The sequence below is a fragment of the Xenopus laevis genome, chromosome 3L (assembly GCF_017654675.1).
Source record: "Xenopus laevis strain J_2021 chromosome 3L, Xenopus_laevis_v10.1, whole genome shotgun sequence".
Classification (NCBI taxonomy): domain Eukaryota; kingdom Metazoa; phylum Chordata; class Amphibia; order Anura; family Pipidae; genus Xenopus; species Xenopus laevis.
The window spans coordinates 154,751,544-154,772,139 of NC_054375.1; the positions used below are offsets into that span (position 1 = coordinate 154,751,544).

The 20,596-nt window shown below is 40.8% G+C and overlaps 1 protein-coding gene across 1 annotated transcript; it reads right to left on the reverse strand.

Annotated features, from left to right (window-relative positions):
* Positions 1-7,077: 7,077 nt before the first annotated feature.
* LOC108710426 (extracellular calcium-sensing receptor) lies at positions 7,078-17,036 on the reverse strand. The gene is made up of 6 exons (XM_018251565.1): positions 16,858-17,036; positions 12,283-12,574; positions 9,253-10,065; positions 8,940-9,167; positions 8,064-8,187; positions 7,078-7,988 (listed from the first exon to the last, which is right to left on the reverse strand). The coding sequence occupies exons 1-6, from the start codon at positions 17,034-17,036 to the stop codon at positions 7,078-7,080; spliced, it is 2,547 nt and encodes an 848-aa protein (XP_018107054.1).
* Positions 17,037-20,596: the final 3,560 nt, after the last annotated feature.

Consider the following 20,596-nt stretch of genomic DNA (forward strand, 5'->3'; position numbering starts at 1 on the left):
TCCAGTATCTAAAATACAGAAAGTCCACACTATAGAGAAACTAAAGCAGATGATTCTGTGCCATATTTGCCAATTACATAGATACATCTCCAATGTGCGACTGACTGACGTGAGGTGTCTGTAACAGTTGTATGAGAAGAACTGAGATGGGCTTCCTGGATCAGCTTTATATATTATATACGTGAACAGACCTAGGGGGATAATGCTAAATCAGTGTAATTACTGAACAGGCTTAAGGGAGCATCTCTCAACTTAATCGTTTAAGTCATTCCCTAAAGGGAAGTTGACATAACTGATCACCTGGGTCAATACACTAAACTTTAATCGAAAACGTACTTGTGTTTTGTTGCTGAAAAGCTTAATTTGCACATTGGCAGTCTGGAGGCTTCTGGTACTAAAAAGGAAAGTAAAACAATTTTCATAAGTTTTCATAACTCTAGCCCAAACATTGTGTTTGGGCTAGAGCACACACTTTTGAATACCCTACACTACCCTACATTACAGCTAAGTTACTAGTGGATGCTTGGATTGTAATTCTACAGTAGCTGCTGTTACCTATTTTATCTCCCTAAAAACAAAGCACACAGGGCAAGCACAAATAGTTGATTTTGCATCAGAGGAACAAATAAAGTTTCTGTAAAGGGTGGTTATAGCAATGGATAGGTACAGAGGAGGCAGTAGGTCTGTCCCAGGCTGGTGAGGAATTGGCTGCAGGTGGGGTTGGGAACAAAAGACCATACTGGCCATGGAAATGTCTGAATACATGCTAGAGAAGCAACACCAGACCCCAGGAAACATGTTAGTGATACATTTACCTGTAGAGAGAAGGTGGGAATGGCTATTAAAAAAGTGAGCAGGAGGTTTTGGGACCTAAGAATGTAAAAAAAAACTGGCATGGAAGGAGAAAGTGTGAAAGACCGTTGTTCAATCAAATACATTTTTATTAAAAACTTTATAAAAGAAAGAGGATAGTGGTGAGCCAATGTATTAACAGGAAAAGAAAAAAAGGGAGAGGGACCCTCCTTTTCACAAAAAGTGAAAGAAAGCTCTATCCAGAAGAAGAATTCTTGATGGCACAGAAAGTTTTGTCTCCACTCTCCAGTAATGGAAATAAATGACAAAGAGGGGTTTTGGGTAAGTAGCTAGAGAGTTCATGTAAAGCTGAATATGGTTGTAAAAGGGGAACAGAGAGAAAATGCAAAATGGAAGGGATGTTAGGGGGATTAATGCACCACATGTAAAACAAATTGAAACCATAAATAGGTTTGTCTCAAAGTTAATACTGAGGAGGAAGAAATGCTGGGTGGGACAGAGGAGGAAGAAAAAAGCAAAGAAAACAGCTTGATAAAAAAGAGGAAGATGATGGTAGTAAGCCAAAGGATTCAAAGAAAAGGTGAATAGATATTGATAAAAGAGGGAAGAAATTCTCCTTTTATCTGAGTTTCTCCAATTGGAGGAAATGGTTGTATTGGAGACGGTGACTCACTGAGTATTCAAGCAAAGACTAGGAGAAGAGAATAGTCAAAATAATAAATAAAAAACAAGGTAGAATGCTTGTTAAAATTAGGGTGGGTAGATGCTAAGTTATGGAACTATGCTTGGACCACAGCTCATTTTTGAAAGGAGGAACCTTTCAGTTTGATAAGGTTTATATTAAATCCGGTATCTTTTCAGAAACCAGTGAAATTTTCTGCATAATTGAATGTATCCTTCACTTACAACATTAGATATTTACCTAAATGAGGGAAGGCCATTAGAGTTTGTGGTAGGTGAGGAAGAGGGTCCATGAGGCAGCTGTCAACACTAGAATTATATGGCTCAATATTGTGAGATTGGTGGGGGTCGACCTAGGAGTCATTCCGGGTCTTCTTGAATTGTGTTTTCGAAAGAGAGAGAGAAAGAGTAGTATTAGTGCAACCTTACATATATTAAAGAATAGCAATAACATAAACAGTGCCTCTAGAATCTATACAACAATATATAGACGCTAGTGGGCTGCACAATGTAGCACAGTATACTGTATATTGTAGATGAGATATACAGTGCAGCATGTACAACAGAAGGCTTTGAAAGGTAATAGGAAATGTTTATTGGGCAGTGAGGAACATGCAATATAATATGGGCAATGGGGATTTGTGCAGTAAGAAAAGGCACACTGGCACACAAGCTGTGAATGCAGGTGAACACCTTGCAAAGTTTTATAACCGGAAGAGCAACGTTTCGGGGCAAGCCCCTTTGTCAAGCTTGACAAAGGGGCTTGCCCCGAAACGTTGCACTTCCGGTAATAAAACTTTGCAAGGTGTTCACCTGCATTCACAGCTTGTGTGCCAGTGTGCCTTTTCTTAGTATCAGATTTGAGGTTGCCGGTTACCTCTATCACTGTGCACCAAGGAAATTGGAATTATCTACACAGACAGGTGTGCGTGAGCAACTACTACTTTGATTTGTGCAGTAAGCACTGTTGGCTAATTTTGTAATATCCAAGATCCCAAATAAGGGACCCCATACCTGCTACATACAGTTATTGCATCTATGGGTGTGAGTGTCATTAGGTAATGTAATGGGCAGAACCTTAGGCAAGGGATACTGTTGCTGGAAAACATGGTTTTCTCAAAATGCATCAAAATAGTGCTGCTCCAGCAGAATTCTGCACTAAAATCCGTAGCATACTGATTTTTTTATGTTTAATTTTGAAATTTGGCATGATATCCAATTCCCAGGTGCCCCCAACCATGTGACTTGTGCTATGATAATCTTCAGTTACTCTTTACTGCTACACTGCAAGTTGGAGTGATATCACCCCCTCCCTTCCATCCCCGGCAGCCCATCAGCAGCCTATCAACAGAACAATGGGCTGCTAACTAAATAGTAGCATCCTGACAACTTTGCTGAAAGATTCATCTGCCTGAACTGAAAGTGCCTCAATTGGCTAATAGCCTTATGGATGGAGAAGATTTTAGCATTGTAGAGATTGAAATGAAGTCAGAAATAGTTTGCATTGCTATAAGGGCTATAATCCTAGTGGTAGACATGAGGAAAACCCCTGCTAGGAAGCACGACTAGGGTCATATTGAAGTCCATCTTGAAGTGTTGGCTCCTTCTCAAAGCTCAGAATCAGGTACAATGCACTGAGATGTTGACTCCACACCAATATTACAGCTAAAAAAATTAATTTGTTGGCTGAAGAACAACATTTTAAATGGTAGAGTGAATTATTTGCATTGTAAACAGTGTAATTTAGAAATAAAAAGTAAACCATAAAAATCATGACAGAATCCCTTTAAGGTGTTTTTCATTCAAATGAATTGCTCTAAACATTTAATTGATTGTTGTTGGTTAGTAGGCAAATGTTGCAGGTCGTATTGCTGTTTTGTTTTGCTGTTTGTTATTATTTCCAGCTCTGTGGGGAAATGTAGTGTAAGAGATGAGCTGGACATGATCATTGTTAGGTGTATTTTTCAACGGTGTAAAACCTGGTACATAATTATCTCCAGGGAGAATGTCTGTTGTTGCAGCAAGCAATGCTTTTGCCGACTTAGGAATAGGGATGTAGCGAACTGCCGATTTGGTGTTCGCGAACGCCGTTCGCGAACACCGGCAAAAAATGCGAACGTTCGCGAACAGTTTGCGAACTTCGAACACCCGCTAAAATCGTTCGATTCGAACGATCAAAGGATTTTAATCGTTCGATCGAACGATTTTCATTCGAATCGAACGATCGAAGCATTCGATCAAATGCTTTTCATTCGATCGAATGCTTACAATCGTTCGTTCGATTTTTAGCGGTCGAAGGAATTCGAATGGTCGAATGGTCGAACGATTTGTATTCGAATCGAACGCGAACGCAAAATGCGAACGTCGCGCGACATTCGCGAACATTCGGCGGACGCGAACGGTCGAAGTTCGCGCGAACAAGTTCGCCGGCGAACAGTTCGCTACATCCCTACTTAGGAAAAGTCAGATAAATGGGGCCTTGTGGTGAATGGTGGAGAGCATCGTGGGTCCTCCATTCCATACTCCATTTAGTGTTTTCAGTTGCCCAGCTTTAGGTAACTACCTGATAAGAATGCAGGTGAGCAGCAAATAAATGAGGTGTGAATTACACCTCAGGTCTCTCTGGATCAATCACAAATGATGGAACTCTCATCTATAATGGAAGGTATATACACACATATAATACACATAAAAGATTTTTATGTATGTAGGTAACACCCACACCTATTGGACAAAGAGTGTAATGACACTCCCCTGCCACACTGCTATATAGTTTTGTGCAGGGAGTGGCCCCTTCCTCTTTGGCTCCTGGTGCTGCTGAGAGGTGAATCCCCATTGAGCCTGGGATCACCATAGGCACCAGTAAATCAATTATCCCAGAGGGACCTGACACCTTTGGTGCTAAGTCGGGGACCAGGTAACCCCGTGAACGAGGAACAGCTAATATAGTAAGATCTTGTTATAGTCTCTCTAGGAGAGAAAGACAGAGAGGTGTAGCAGAAAGAGCAGTTGTCGCTCCAACGAGGATTGTAGGAGGAAGTAGCTTCCCACAAGGCCTGTTTGCCTTTAGAGCAGGGAACTCAGTTGATAAGCATCTAGGTTAGCAAAGGACTACCTGTACCCTACCTGATCGATCCCGTTCCCCTCACTGGCAACGTCGGTTAACTGGGAATTGATGTACACCTATCTGCAATATCCTAAAGGGAGTCGCTTCTGTCTGACTGTGATACTTACTATGTCCAAAGTGATTCCATCTGCTGTGTCCTATACATTCTGTAAGTAAACCTGTGGTCATTTGCCTTTGGCATAATAAATCTGTTCACCTGTTTTACCACCTAAGAACCTCCTGGCGTCCATTTATCTATTTTTACACTTATATGCCTGTGAGTTGTAGTTCTACAAAATTTTAAAGGGGAAGCTTCCATTTGGCAAAGGCTCTGCCCTGGGTGAAGATTCGCAATGTAACCCATGCTCACTACCTAGCTGGTCACCCTTAACTCCTAATTGGCAGGATAGCCCAGAAAAGTGTTTCATGTACATAGATTTAATTTTAACTCTGCATATCTGAGTATTTCATAAATTGTGGGAGCTACAATACTTCTTGGTCACCTTAATGAAAACTGCAGGGATCCAGTTATCACAGACATAGTAGGATGCTTACATGAGTGTGTAGGGGCTGATAAATGTGTGCCTATTTACCTTGCATTCCCCTAAGAATTGGGCACAAAGGGGACCCTTAGTCCAAAAACGGGGGGTAATTTCCTTTTTTCTGTGTCACAGTATGACCCCCAGCTATCCCTTGGCCACTAGGTGGCACTGTGTAATAATATATAAAGACATGCGCTCTTAGGGCTTTTTGCCAGGGGCTTCTGGCAGTGACTTTCCTAAGTGAATTGCAGTCACTTTTGGAACTTCATTAGTCAAGACTAGTAAGGAGTAGCTAGATCCTGTAATAATCTCTCTAGGAGAGCCAGCCAGGTTTAGTGCTACCTATATTGAGCAGCTCTAGGCTCCACCGAGAAGTGATTGAAGGGATTAGATCCCAAGGCATTGTTGCCTACTCAGGGATCCAGATATAGGTAATAGGGACTCAGATAGATCCCACCTGGGTTTCATATAAGAGGTCTCCTCAGAGGAAACAGGAGAAACTCTGAGTAGACTGATATTCCCCTCTCAAGCACTACTAGAGGTCACTATTGTTGAGTATACACTGAATACTGATCAATGATTATTCTTTGTATTGTTGCTATATTGTCCCATGTGGATTTGTGTTAATAAATCAGTTCTATGGTTAAGTGAAAGAACCACTGGTGCCCAATTATTGGGCCAAGGGGCCAAGAGTCAAATTGACGATCCCACAAACTGAATTATTGAAATGTAATAGAAATGAAAATACAACTAAAAGAATTCATTTTGTAACAACCTATGATTGCCATTCAAAGGAGGTACATAAGGTCATTAGGAAATATTGGCCGATTGTAATGAATGACCCAGGTACCTCAAAGGTATTCAAAGAATACCCTTTGTTTGCCTATAGACGGGGCAAAAACCTAGGGGACCACTTGGTGCATAGTGACGTGAAACCCAGTCATTCAAAGACTACCCAAAGATTTATAGGAAAACCGTTAATGTGAACTTTTCCTTGTTTGTCATGCCAAAATTGCAATGGTATCATCAAAGGGGCCACTGTTTCGCATCCTACTTCAGGGGCACAGATTAAAATTAGGATGTATCATACATGCATGTCAACTAATGTTATATACCTGTTGAAGTGCCCCTGCGGTTCAGCGTATGTGGGCAAAACCAATAGGATGGTTAGAGTAAGACTCAACGAGCATAGAAGTGCCATACGTAATGTTAAAGCTAAACCAACATCTGTAAGTCGACATTGGGCCGAGTATAATCATACGATTTCCCAATTGCGGTGGATGGTGTTAGAGGAGGTGGTATTAAAATCAGGCAATGTGGATCAGAAACCTCTCCAGAGAGAAACATATTGGATATGGAAATTAAATACGCTGGCACCTAGGGGCCTTAACGAAGCAATTAATTATACATGTTTCTTATGAATTCTGATGTCTAATATCTGCCTTCCATTTTTTACAGTGTAGTGAAGGAGAACACGATTGAAAAATTATTTGAGTGAAAGGTATAAAATAGAGTCTTTTCCTTCTCCGCAGCTAGTAAGTATTATGATTAACATATCTGTTGGAAATTACTAATATAAAGTAATAGATATACCAGTCCTGTCTGTACTTTGAACTAATAATGATGGGCTCAAGTGGATTGAAATTTTTTGGAACTTTACTTTATGTTCATGTTGATTGACCACAACCAAATTATCTCAGTCCTTTCCCCTAGACTGCCCATGCCATAAATCATTTATGATTGATCATCCCATTTCATGTTGCTAGGTTTGCTAGGATCTATGCAGCATTTTATGGCAAATGTAACCAATTAAGAACATTTTTGAAAATCCACAGCTGGCAAACATACAGTATATAAGAGTTACCATATTATGGTAATTTTTCAGAAGTTGAGGCAGTCTGATAATATCCAAGATCGGTTGTATAGTGTATATTTTTATTTTTGACCTCTGCTTTTCCCCAGAAGATGTACCCTGGTGTTCATGTTGGGTCTGAACAATATAATGTAACATTTGGGCACAAAGATGCAGCCCACCACAGCCCAAGTGGAAGACAGAATGGCAAAGACCTCCATTGCCACAGTATACATGCCCCGTGCACTGAGATAGGCTGGGATAAAGGACACCCAGACACTGAGGAAAGCCAACATACTGAATGTGATAAATTTTGCTTCATTGAAACTGTCAGGGAGACGTCTGGCCAAGAAGGCAACGATGAAACTGATGGTGGCCAAGAGGCCAAGATATCCCAGCATGCACCAGAAAGCAGTTGGAGATCCTTCATTGCAATTAACTATAATGACTCCTGGTTTGGTGTCAGTGTCAATTTCAGGGAACGGAGGGATGATGAACAGCCACATCACACACACAAATAACTGAATCAAAGCACATATGAGAATTAGAGGGTAGGACACCTTTACTCCTGTCCACTTCCGTAACCTGCTGCCTGGTTTGGTTGCATTAAAGGCAATGACAACTGTGAGAGTTTTGGCCAGAACACAGGAGATACAAAGAGCAAAAACCATCCCAAATGCCACCTGGCGTAGAAGACACTTTTCAGGTTGTGGGTAACCAATGAACCCTAAAGAGCAAAGGAAACAGAGAAACAGGGAGAGCAGGAGAAGGCAACTAAGGGAAAAGTTGTTGGCTTTGACAATTGGTGTCTTTTTAAACCAGGTAAAAACTCTTAAAATAACAAGTGGGATGAGTGAAGAGAAGATGGTTGTGCATGTTAAAGAGAGACCTAATGGATCTTCATAGGAAAGGAACTCTGTAGTTCTTGATAAACATCTGTCCTGTTGTAGATTGGGCCATGAGTCCCAGGAACATGGATGACATTCCACAGCATCTGCAGAATAACAGTGATATTAGCTTTCTCATCTAAATGATGTTTTATAGAAGAGCATTAATATTTTTGTGCTACCTGTTTGGTTTGAAATCTGTCCCTGGGGACACCGGGCACACTCATAGCAGCAAGGGGGTTTTCCTGTTATAATCACCTTCCTAAATCCTGGAGAACAGTTTGGACTGCACTTTGAAACAGGAACCTATAGAAATATTAATGAATTAAGTGTTAAGTATACTTGATAAAGGTCTTAGATGGAGATTGAAAAGTTGGCTTTTTTTAAAATTTTCCTAATAAAAATTATGTTTTTTAAAATACCTTTTGAAGACACCTAGTGTGCACTCACTTACCTTGGATCTTCATTTGTTACATTTTGTGAGTAGCACCCGGGTCATTTGATGAGCATAATGGTGTGCAGAAAACTAATGACATATATATATATATCTGGGTATGTATATATATATATATAGAATTTTTTTTTGGTGTCAAAATTCACACATTTGAATTTTAATCCCCCAATTCGAATGTAGATTTGAATGTGAGATTTATCACACCTCGACCATGATACAGTTCTAATTAAAATTTCTGCCACCTAAAACTTGCCAAATTCATTTACAAGTTAATGGCAGAGGTAAGTTGAACCATCTGAAGGTGTTCGAATACCAATTGAATTTTCAGGTTGTTCCCATTCGATCTGATCAAATGTTTTCATAAATAACCCAGTTGAATTGTGAGTACATTCACATTTATTAGAGTAAAAAAAAATTCACATACGTACATTCGAAATTCAACCTTTGATAAACCATTGCCCATAAATCTTTACTGTCGTAGAGGTCAAGGCAGGGTTTAAGCAAAATGAGAAGTATAGAGCAAAGCTTAAATCCCAACAGGAATCCAAGGGAAACAATTATATATGGTAGCAAATCATTTATATGGTTACTTTCTCATCCATACCTGGGTGTCTCCATTGATCCATACAAATTTCTTGCTATCCACATTCAAGATTTTTCCATCAGGGGCACTCAGGTCATAAGTCCCGACTGTAATGTGCTCTGCTGTACCCTTGACACCCAGATGCCAATTCACCACATCGTAGATGGCTGGAGGGTTCCCTTTTGCATCAAAAAATACTTGGCTCCCATCTTTTGTCCTGAAGTTCACATTTTTAATATAGTGTAGAAGCTGAAAATGTAAAAAACACATGTTCTGGATGAAATTTCTACAGTAAGCAGTTGAGTTAATTTCAGTAAATACAAATTTCCCATACCTGCCAAGCTTGAAATGAAGAGATGTTGGCACAAGAGCCACCAGAGAATGGCCCAGTGCCAGGTTTACAATTTGACATACTGTGTAGAGCCCATGCAATAGCATACACAGCTGTGTGAACATTGAGAGAGGCTCTCTGATAATCTTCAATTAACAGGCTCTGTAGGTTTTCATTTTCCGTACATGCTTTAATTGTGACATTGTCCGTCCACATTGAATTTTCATCACTGAGCCATTTGCATGCAAAGGCTTGCTCCCAAAAATCCAATATGAATTGATCATGAAGATATTTTGATGGGTGAAGGTTCCTAAGATATTTGGAGAAGTTTGGCATCAGCCCATTGTGGACGGCAAGACCAATAGTTCCCGTTAATATTCCTTGGTATCTCTGTGTGGAAAGTAGATCTAAGGTTGCCCATGCTTCAGTGGCTATATAGATATAACCAGTCACATTTTGCTTTAACAGCTCTTCTACAACCACCACAAAATTAGAGGATATTACAATCACAACCAGAGCAGTTGACTTTCTAAGAATTTGAACGAGACGAGGAGCATCTCTGTCGGCTTGACCAGTCAGGATATATTCAGTGAAGGCCACACAAGTTCCACCATTGATTAACTCCTTCTTTACCATCTGAAGCCCATGCTGACCATAATCATCATCATCTGCCAGAAGACCAACCCAAGTCCAACCAAAATGAAATATCAACTGTGCCAGACCTCTCATTTGATATTCATCATTGGATATAGTTCGAAAAAAGGAAGGAAACAAGTCACGGTCATTTAGAACAGGACTGGTTGCAAAATAACTTATCTGGAAACACAATGAGATAGAAATAATATGTTTTATGTACTTGTACGCTGTTCTATTGTCAAAAATGTAAATGCATTCTTTAGGTACACCACATAAAACTGAATTTTTGAAGGTAATGGATATAAAGAAAATTGAAATTGTTAAGCCCTATGGTCCAAATCCTGTGCCTTGAAATAAACTCTGGAATGGCCTTCCTGAAGACTTTGGATGGTAGGTGCACATATCTGTTCTCTGATGGCAGCATGACCATCCTTTTGTCAACAAACCAATTAGGGCAAATATAATGAAAATTAGCAAAATTTACGTCAATGAATGGTATTTTGTTGTGGTGGCTTTTTCTTTTGAGTCTTTTTGAGTCCTTGAGTGTTTTTTAGCGCAAAATACCTTGAAATCAATGGGTGGTTTTTTTTGAGTTGCCTTTTTTAGTGAAAAATACATTGGCCAAAAATGTTCATGGCAACAATTTTCTGTGGTTTTGAGAAACTATTGGGCAATGTGGAATTTTGTTATGAATTCACGCCTGGCAAAATTATTACTTATCACTACACAGGACCCCTATTATTCAATGTCATACAGTATCAGAAAAATGCTTAGAAATGTATGTCATGAGGCGTCAGGTCACACTTTTAGGGAGCTTGTGTGTGTAAAATTGGTAGTGCTGGTGCAAAAATATGCTTCTAAAATATATAAGGCTAGCAGCACCCCTACATTGCACCAATGATTTATAAAAATTATTTGTATACAAATGTTAAAAAAGGAAAGAAACAGATAATACTAAATGCTTTTCCACCATGGCTAAAGATTATTGACAGTAAGTAAATGTATACCCACAAGAGGAGACATACACCTGTGACTTGACCATAGTCACCCAGATCTAAACAACATAAGGTCTTATTAGATATGAATCTACCTGTAACCCAATAGGTAATATGAGTGCTATTGTGTTGTAGCAACTCCCAATAAATATAGGGCAGGTAACGGAGGATTGCCAGTGATAATGCTATGTCACATATAGACTAATTTTTAACCTAAAGTACAAATATCAACCAAACTGCTATCATTCAGTTTTATTGTGGTTATCCTATCTATTATCCACCCTGAATTAAAAAGCCTCTTGCCTGGGAAATCAACCTCTGAGAACATCTGTGGACTTGACCCCAATCACTAGCCATAAAAACAGCTTCACTACTGTGTAACTTGTTTAGGCATTGCAATACAAGGCACACAATAAAAGAAATTGATATATCTGGTACAACATTTAGCAACTGCATTAGTATGAAAAACTTATCCCATACATGAACTAGTTAATGGCACAAGGCAGGGGTGTCCTTTCCCATATTAGCTTTGGTAATGAAGACACTAGCATCCATGATGAAACAAGACACTGATTTGGGGGCATAATGGGATGTTGATGATATCTTTAAATTCTTGCTTTACTGTTCCAGGTCCCTCTGTAGGGCCCTACATGATACAAATGATTATGGCCATCCACCAACTCGTAAAAATCAAATTTTTGTCCGATGAAGAGAGACGAGGACGGATTAATCCACTAAAATAGTCTGAATAGAAATTCATACATAAAACATTTTCAAATAAACCTCTAGACCAGGGATCCCCAACCTTTAGAACCTGTGAGCAACATTCAGAAGTAAAAGGAGTTGGGGAGCAACACCAGCATGAAAAAATGTTCCTGGGGTGCCAAATAAGGGCTGTGATTGGCCATTTAGTAGCCTCTATGTGGATTGTCAACCTACATTGAGGCTCTGTTTGTCAGTACACCTGGTTTTTATGCAGCCAAAACTTGCCTCCAAGCCAGGAATTTAAAAATAAGCACATGCTTCGAGGCCACTGGGAGCAACATCCAAGGGGATGGAGAGCAACATGTTGCTCACGAGCTACTGGTTGGGGATCACTGCTCTAGACTATTCAGCCTCAACCATGAATGACTCTTGAAAAGCCCTCTCTGGTTGCCAGTGCTGGTATCTGGGAACCCATGAATTAACAATATAAAATTAATATTTGAAAGTCTTTTCTGAAAGAATCTGATGCAGTTCAATACAATTTCCAGGTAACAACTAGTATTATATATTCATAAGATAATGGGAGAGGAAAGCAGCCCTAGCGCAAAACAATGGGATGAGACTCTCTAGGCTGCAACAAATTTAGAAGCCAGTTTTGAGCCTGCCCGTTTTAAGCCAGATTTGGGACTGCTCTTACCTGTGGGTATCGGAACAGTCCCAAGATTTGGGCCATTATGATCGATCCTGTAGACCAAGAGTCACCAATGATACCAGCAAGACGTGCCCCTGTGCGACAACGATAATTTGGGATGATGTCATTTCCTCCCGACAGCATTAAGAGAGTTCCTTTGGCAGCTTCTCTTGATGTAAAACAAGTGTCAAAAACCTGATACCCTAGTGTAATATTGGGAAGGAGTTCAGGGTTTGAGTTAATCTCCTCGACAGCGAAAATTAAGGCATGCATGTTCTGGAAGTACTCAATAATAAACCTGCCATTAAAGTAAAAAAGAAAATTTATATTGCAGTATAAATGATAAGTTATTTGTTTTGCTTATGGGTTCCAACAAAACTTGTCAAATATATGACCAGAGATGAACAAACTCTTGTATTGCTTCAGTCTCCTTTCAGACATTGAGTTGTGTTCATTGCAGTGCACCTGCATACAGCCAAGCATTTTGTACCAATGATGTCAAGCATGAATGAAATGTCTCACATTAATGATGTCACACCTCTTCTTGTGTATCCTACACTAATGGTGAATGGATTAAACGCAAATGAGAAAAGAAAAGCAGGAAGCTTCTAAATGCCTTTTGAAGGATAGGTGCCTAAATAAGATTTTCCTAGTCTTACCACTCCTCTCGTATGGACAGTCTCTCAACTTGGTTGTCAGAAGTTCTTTTTTCTACCTACCTCTATCTTAAACCCTACTCACAAATACAGTAGAATACGCTTTTCTAATAGAAATCAATATCTTCCAGGTACCCTCAACTGTGCTATATCTAATGTTGTCTACATGATTATATGTATCACTTTGCTGAGGTGCAGTAACCCATAGCAACCAACTCAATGTTTTTTTAAACAAGTGACCAGTAATTCTATACACTGATTAGTTGTTTTATCTGGTTGGACCAGTTGCAAACTTTGTATCTTTTATTGTATAAACCCATAATATGTGTTCCACTGGAGAAGCAGGACAGAAACTAAACATCAGTTGGAAAGTTCTTCTGTGCTCCAGATACTTGTCTCTCAGACATGAATGAGTTAGTTCATAATAGCAGTGCCAGGTCTAGGTGTTTTGGTGCCCTAGGCAAATCAGGCACAGTGCCCCCCTCACAAATTTCCATTCTCGCCATTTGGTGTCAGTCTATAAATCAGTATTTTAAATCTAATTTACCTATCAACCTCTTATTTTTATAGTCTTCCACGTGTTCTTCATCTTTTCCCATCTTTTTTTTTACTTGAATTATATTTTTCTATTCTCTATCTCTTTTTTCCTCTCATCTTGTCATTGTCACTTAGAAATTCCTTTTGGACTGGCATAAACCGGACTGCCTCCAATACAACTAAAAGTATATTTCATTTAACAAAAAACATCTCAAATGATGTGGCCTCATAGCCTATGATTACTGTAAGTGCCATCATGGCACAAAACACGGAAGGCCACATCATTTGAGATGTTTTTTTTTAAATAAAATATACTTTTAATTTCATCGAATATTGGAGTGAAGTCTGGACTGAGCCAGTCCAAAAGGAATTTCTAATTGCATCTATTGCCTTCCACAAGCTATCTGGGGCTTGTGCACCTGGACCCCCCATACCTATTGGTAAGTTAACCCTATTTTCATACTACAATCAACACTGAACTTTCTTTTGAAAGAATTTGTTTATTTGTCACTCTCTACATCTTTCCTCAGTCTATGTCGCCTTTCCCCTCCATTCCAGTGTGCCATTTTCTTATGTCTTACTGTGCCTTTGTTTACTCTTGTAAGGTACGGCAGCATGCTATCCACATGTAAAATTCCTACTTTCACTGGGCTCCCCATGTATCTTTTTCCCCTTTGTCCTCCTACCTTATAGGGATCCTGTCATCGGATAACATGTTTTTTTTCAAAACACATCAGTTAATAGTGCTACTCCAGCAGAATTCTGCACTGAAATCCATTTCTCAAAAGAGCAAACAGATTTTTTATTATTCAATTTTGAAATCTGACATGGGGCTAGACATTTTGTCAATTTCTCAGCTGCCCCTGGTCATGTGACTTGTGCCTGCACTTTAGGAGAGAAATGCTTTCTGGCAGGCTGCTGTTTTTCCTTCTCAATGTAACTGAATGTGTCTCAGTGGGACATGGGTTTTTACTATTGAGTGTTGTTCTTAGATCTACCAGGCAGCTGTTATCTTGTGTTAGGGAGCTGTTATCTGGTTACCTTCCCATTGTTCTTTTGTTTGGCTGCTGGGGGGGGGGAAGGGAGGGGGTGATATCACTCCAACTTGCAGTACAGCAGTAAAGAGTGATTGAAGTTTATCAGAGCACAAGTCACATGACTTGGGGCAGCTGGGAAATTGGCAATATGTCTAGCCCCATCTCAGATTTCAAAATTGAATATAAAAAATTCTGTTTGCTCTTTTGAGAAATGGATTTCAGCGCAAAATTCTGCTGGAGGAGCACTATCAACCGAATCATTTTGAAAAAAATGTTTTTTCCAATGACAGTATCCCTTTATATCCTATTCACCTCTATGTATCTGCCATTGTCTCCTTTCTGCCCTCACACAATGTGCTGCTTTTTCTCCCTTCTGCTCCCCTGTGCCAGTCTCTTCTCCTTGTCCAATGCCCAGAGTTGTAATCTTCACCAATTTTCTATTCTCTACTTCTTTGCACCCTCCCCTGCATACCCCAGCACTGTGGAGTGACTAGGACAGTTTCAACTCTTAAGAGCCTTTATGATTGTCCATATGCTCCTATTGATCAGCTGCACACCAATGAGGGAAGATATGTTTCCATTTAGTCATTTCATTGTAGGAACCCTGATCTAGGTGGAGGGGAAGGAACATTAAACATTGAACATTAAATTGCAGAGGCTAAATATATTGATAGTGAGTGAAGACCTTGTATTATTTGGCATCTACATTTTAACAAAACAATGCACCTGTGACAATGTGCCTAAAGCTCCTTCCTACCCCTACAGTAATTCTGGTCCTGTTTACAGGACATTTAATCACAGCAAAAACATCTGGGAATTAAACCTTAGGAAACAACTTACGCTGTGACTACGTCTTTTTAGCTAAACCTCCACAGTTCTTCTAAATCCTGGATCAATCAAGGTGATTTAAAATTCTAATTAAATTGAGCCCTGATCTCACATTTCTTAGATACACACAACAGTCCAGAACACCTTTTTGACTTCACGCTTAAAAACAGTTTTTTGTAATGTATTTCTCCACCACCTCAATTTTCTTTCTTTCAATGGCTATACAACAATGTTACACATGTATAGGTTTCTGTACTTAAATATGCATAGGCCAAGTACTTCCAGTTTCATTTTGAAATATACTTGCCTGAAGAAGGGACCAAGGGGCAAATTCACTAAGCGCCGAAGCGCCGAACGATAGCGTTACTTCGCTAGCGTTTGGCATTTTCGTCACTGCGCAAATTCACTAACGAACGCTGGCGTAGATTCGCTAGTGTTACTTCACACCCTTACGCCTGGCGAAGTTTCGCTAGCGACGTAACTACGCAAATTCACCTACGCGCGCAGTGTACTGAACGCTACCTTTTACGCTAGACTTCCTTCACCACCTCAGACCTGGCGAAGCACAATAGAGTAGATAGGGATTGCTTCAAAAAAAGTCAAAATTTTTTCTAAGTCCCAAAAAACGCTGGCGTGTTTTCTATATTATGGGTGATAGGCTGAAAAAGATCAAAATTTTTTTTGGGGCTCCCCTCCTTCCCCCCTACATTTCCTAACTCATGGCAACTTACCTAGACAGTGGGCACATGTGTAGGGCAAAATAAAATTTTTATTTGATGTTTTGAAGCTTTTCTAGCCATTTGTAGTGCTGATACGTATTCCTCCATTGAAATTTGAATTTGGCGCCATATGCAAATTAGCCTTCGATAGCGTAACTTCGCTTTACTTAGCGAAGCAACGCTAGCACAACTTCGCAACCTTACGCTACCCCTGAGCGCAACTTCGGATTTTAGTGAATTTGCGAAGCGCTGGCGAAACTACGCCTGGCAAAGTGTGGCGAAGTGCGGCGAAGTTACGCCTGGCGTAACTACGAATCTTAGTGAATTTGCCCCCAAGAGTCCAGAACACTTGCTGTGTGATATGCTTTTTACCTCTAGCACAGGGTTAACCAACTGGATGCCTGTGGATCACAATCAAATAGTTGGGGAGTAACACTAGGATGAAAACGGTTCCTGGAAGTGCTAAAAAAGGGCGGTGATTGAGTATTTGGTAGCCCCATGTGGACCTGAAGCATATAGCATATATTCGGCAGTACACTTGGTGTTTGCCTCCAAGCCAGGAATTCAAAAATAAGTACCTGCTTTAAGGCCACTGAGAGCCTAGGGGTTCGCAAGCCCCTTATTAGGGACCACTGCTCTAGCCTGTTATTGGAATGCACATGTATTATTGATATACAAAAGGCTGATAGTATATTAAATAAAGTGTGTGTGATGAAGTGCAGTGCCCTGTGTTTTACATTAATTCCCTATTGTCACCAAAGCTTCAGTTCAACAGATACAGAACAATATAACAGTGTTACTTACATTCCACAATGTAGCTCTTGGGGTTGGCTTTTGAAATCAAGGCCACTGGAGACTCTATCAAAATGGACCATAAAAGTCCCACCTATAATAATGTCTCCTGGGTGGCTCAGAAATCCAGTAATGTTCTCAACAGGTCGGGCACAGCTGATGGTCGAAGAAGAACTTGCTCTTAGCCCCATGTCTAGTATACAGAAAGTCCACATTGTAGTAAAGATAAACCAGATAATGTTGTGATGTATCTGATTGTTGCTGAGAAACATCTCTAATGTGCACCTAACCAACATAAAGTATGTGTAATAGTCATTATAAGGAGCACTGAGAAGGGCTTCCTGAGCTGGTTTATATATTAGATAAATACATCTTAGGGGACTGATAATATAAAATCAACATAATTACTCAGAGTGCTCAGAGAAACTAACTATACCCATCTCTCAAGTGAGTAACATTAGTCATTCCCAAAAGGGAGAGTCATGCAAAGTCAAGTAAAGGATTAGCAAGTCCAAGCACCACATTGTTCAATGCAATTGATTTAAATAATACTTTGTAAGGGAATTCATTGAAGGAGGCAAATCAGTCTTAATTTTTTGGGGGGTGCCCTAAATTACCTACTACGGCCCTGGTACTATTCAATAGAAAGTCTGTGTCGGAACTGTACAGAATCAAGCCTTGGACTGTGGGATAAACTGTACATTAATCTTCTGAGCCACTGGAGACATCTAGGGGCCGATTCACAAAGGGTCGAATATCGAGGGTTAATTAACCCTCGATATTCGACTGGGAATTAAAATCCTTCGACTTCGAATATCGAAGTCGCAGGATTTTAGCGCAAATAGTGCGATCGAAGGATTATTCCTTCGATCGAACGATAAAATCCTTCGAATTGAACGATTCGAAGGATTTTAATCCAATGATCGAAGGAATATCCTTCGATCAAAAAAACTTAGGAAAGCCTATGGGGACCTTCCCCATAGGCTAACATTGAGTTCGGTAGCTTTTAGATGGCGAACTAGGGGGTCGAAGTTTTTTCTGAAAGAGACAGTACTTCGACTATCGAATGGTCGAATGGCCGAATGATTTTTAGTTCGAATAGTTTGATTCAAAGTCCTAGTCATAGTCGAAGGTCGTAGTAGCCCATTCGATGGTCAAAGTAGCCCAAAAAACACTTTGAAATTCGAAGTTTTTTTACTTCGATTCCTTCACCCGAAGTTAGTGAATTGGCCCCCCAGAATTGGGATTGGTCAGTATTCCTAAAGCGTATCCAGTATCTCTCTCTGCTGCTCTTTTGCCTTCATCTACTTTGTTACCCACATGTGTCATTTCTCTAGCAATCAGGGGCCTTTCTAAGCCTGCTCCTTGCAACTCCCAATTGCTAAATCATCAAAGCTTCTGAGCCTGATCTAGCCTGTTATTATGTGATTCCTGTGCTCCTGCTTGATTCCTGCCCAGTTCCTTGTTCCTTTTCTCCAGTCCCCATCTGATGCCAGGTTCCTGTTGTTGAACTTTACCAGTCCTCCCCCAGCCCTTGCCTTCCAGTCTGTTACTGGGCTTTTTATTTGCCTGCCACTAGCCTAAACCACATGCCTGTTTAGACTATTGTTTCTTGATTTGCACTTCTTTCCATCCAGGGTTCAATTCTGTATAGTTCCTAACAGCCGTCATCTTCTCTCCTGCTCCCAAATATACCTGTAAGGACATATGCACAGAACAGTAAAATGCTAAAAATGACTGTACTTCACGTGCACCAGCAAAGTTTGTATAAAATTGAAATAGTGGATATCGGGAGGCAGAGACACAGTCCAGAATCAGGCCAAAGAGTAAAGGCAGCTGGCAGATAAACAAAGACGAGGAACAGGCCTGGAGTCAGAACTGGGGAATTCAAAAGCAAGTAAGGAGGCATACAAGGGTACAGGAACAAGGCAGGAACTGGAAGAGGACTCGAAATCAGGAACAAGTAACCAGAGGGTGTCACGAGAACTTGGAACTTGGAACAGGATCAGAAAACACAGGAACCAGAGGCAAGATCTCGGCAACAGCTTAATGACTAAGCACTAGGCAAAGGTAAGGGACAGGCTAATAAAGGGTCAGGATTGGATCATGAGAAACAGATGGGGATAACGAGATGGGCAGAGAGCTAAAGCAGAAGACAGGAGTATACCAGGAACAACAAGAATAGAGAACAATATAAGACTAAGGACATCCAGTGGCACAACAGGAAAGTGCACAGATAACTCCGCACAAAGTCCAGAGTTTGAAACCCAGCAAGTCCTGACATAAATACTTTGTATTGTGAACATTGTCCTTTCAAAAAAAGTACCAGCTTGTAACATACCCTGATGGTCTAGTGGGGACTAGGGCCCTGTGGGAATGCCCGCAGCCCTAGTACTCTTTGTTCGGCGCCATCATGCTGTGGCGCGAAATTCAAATGTATTTAAAGGGGCTTTGGGCTGGAAGTCATTTTCCGTTGTTAGGTCTAATTCATTAGTATCTGGATGTGATGCCTGTACCGACCCTGGCCTGTCTGACCTTGCTTAACTCCGCCAGTATCGAACACTGCCTGTCTGATCCTGCTTGGACTCCGCCTGTACCACCCCCAGCCTGCCTTCCGTCCAACCTCGTTAACATACGTGCCCCTTTGCCAGTTCAGAACATTTGCTTGGCTCCTCTCAAGTTTTATAACCTGGCGGCATCTGAGTAGCTGAGGGCTCCTCCCGAAGCCAAAGACGGCTGCTACGGGCAGAAGATAGAGCCGAGACCAGGGAGCCTAGCACTGAATTTAAGGAGCCGTACGTGATACAGCTAAGCCAACAGGAACACATAATACCCAGCTAGAGTCATCCTCACCCATCAACTAGTTGAAATGTCAGGTGTACTGGCCCACCTGCGGTTCTTCAGTGTCTTTTAGAAAGCCATATGAGTGTACAAGAAAGCCAAGGTGGTGTTGGGCAGTAAAAACAAATGGCTTAGTTCTCCTCCAAGCTGTAAGACCTCACAATCACCCACTATAATTGTTTATATCTGTAGTCACCATTTTGCTGACCAATGATCTTGGGATTTTAAGACTCTCAGAAGGCACCCTATTCATGCATCTGATCTCTGCCTGCTAACCAAAAGAATGTATTATGGGATAAACAACATTAATCCAATCTCCAATCTGCAAAACTTGAAGAAATAAGGGTATATACTGCTGCTAGGCACATAGAGTCCCATTACACTCTGTCCCTCAGCTGCACCCTTGCAGTGTAATGAAGGTGCACCAGGTATTTATTCCTGAACAAAGTAATTCAAGACTAAGATGGTACAAGAAGAATTAATTCTTTTAGATGATAATGTTTATCACATCATAGCTGTTTTTTGGCTGTAAATCACACTACAATAATAAAATATGGGTGGCAACTCCCAGGGGCTATCCGGGCATAAGCATATCTTACCTATGACTAAAGGTGGCCATACACGGGCCGATAAAAGCTGCCGACAGACCGTGTCGGCAGCTTATTGGCCCGTGTATGGGGGCCCCCGACGGGCTTCCCCGATCGAGATCTGGCCGAAAGTCGGCCAGATCTCGATCGGATGGGATTAAAAATCCCGTCGGATCGCGGCCGCATCTGTTCGTTGATGCGGTCCCGCGATCCGACCGCCCGTTTGGTGAACGCTAGGATCCGATCGTTGGGCCCTAGGGCCCACGATCGGATCAGCCCGATATTGCCCACCTCAAGGTGGGCATATCGGAGGGAGATCCGCT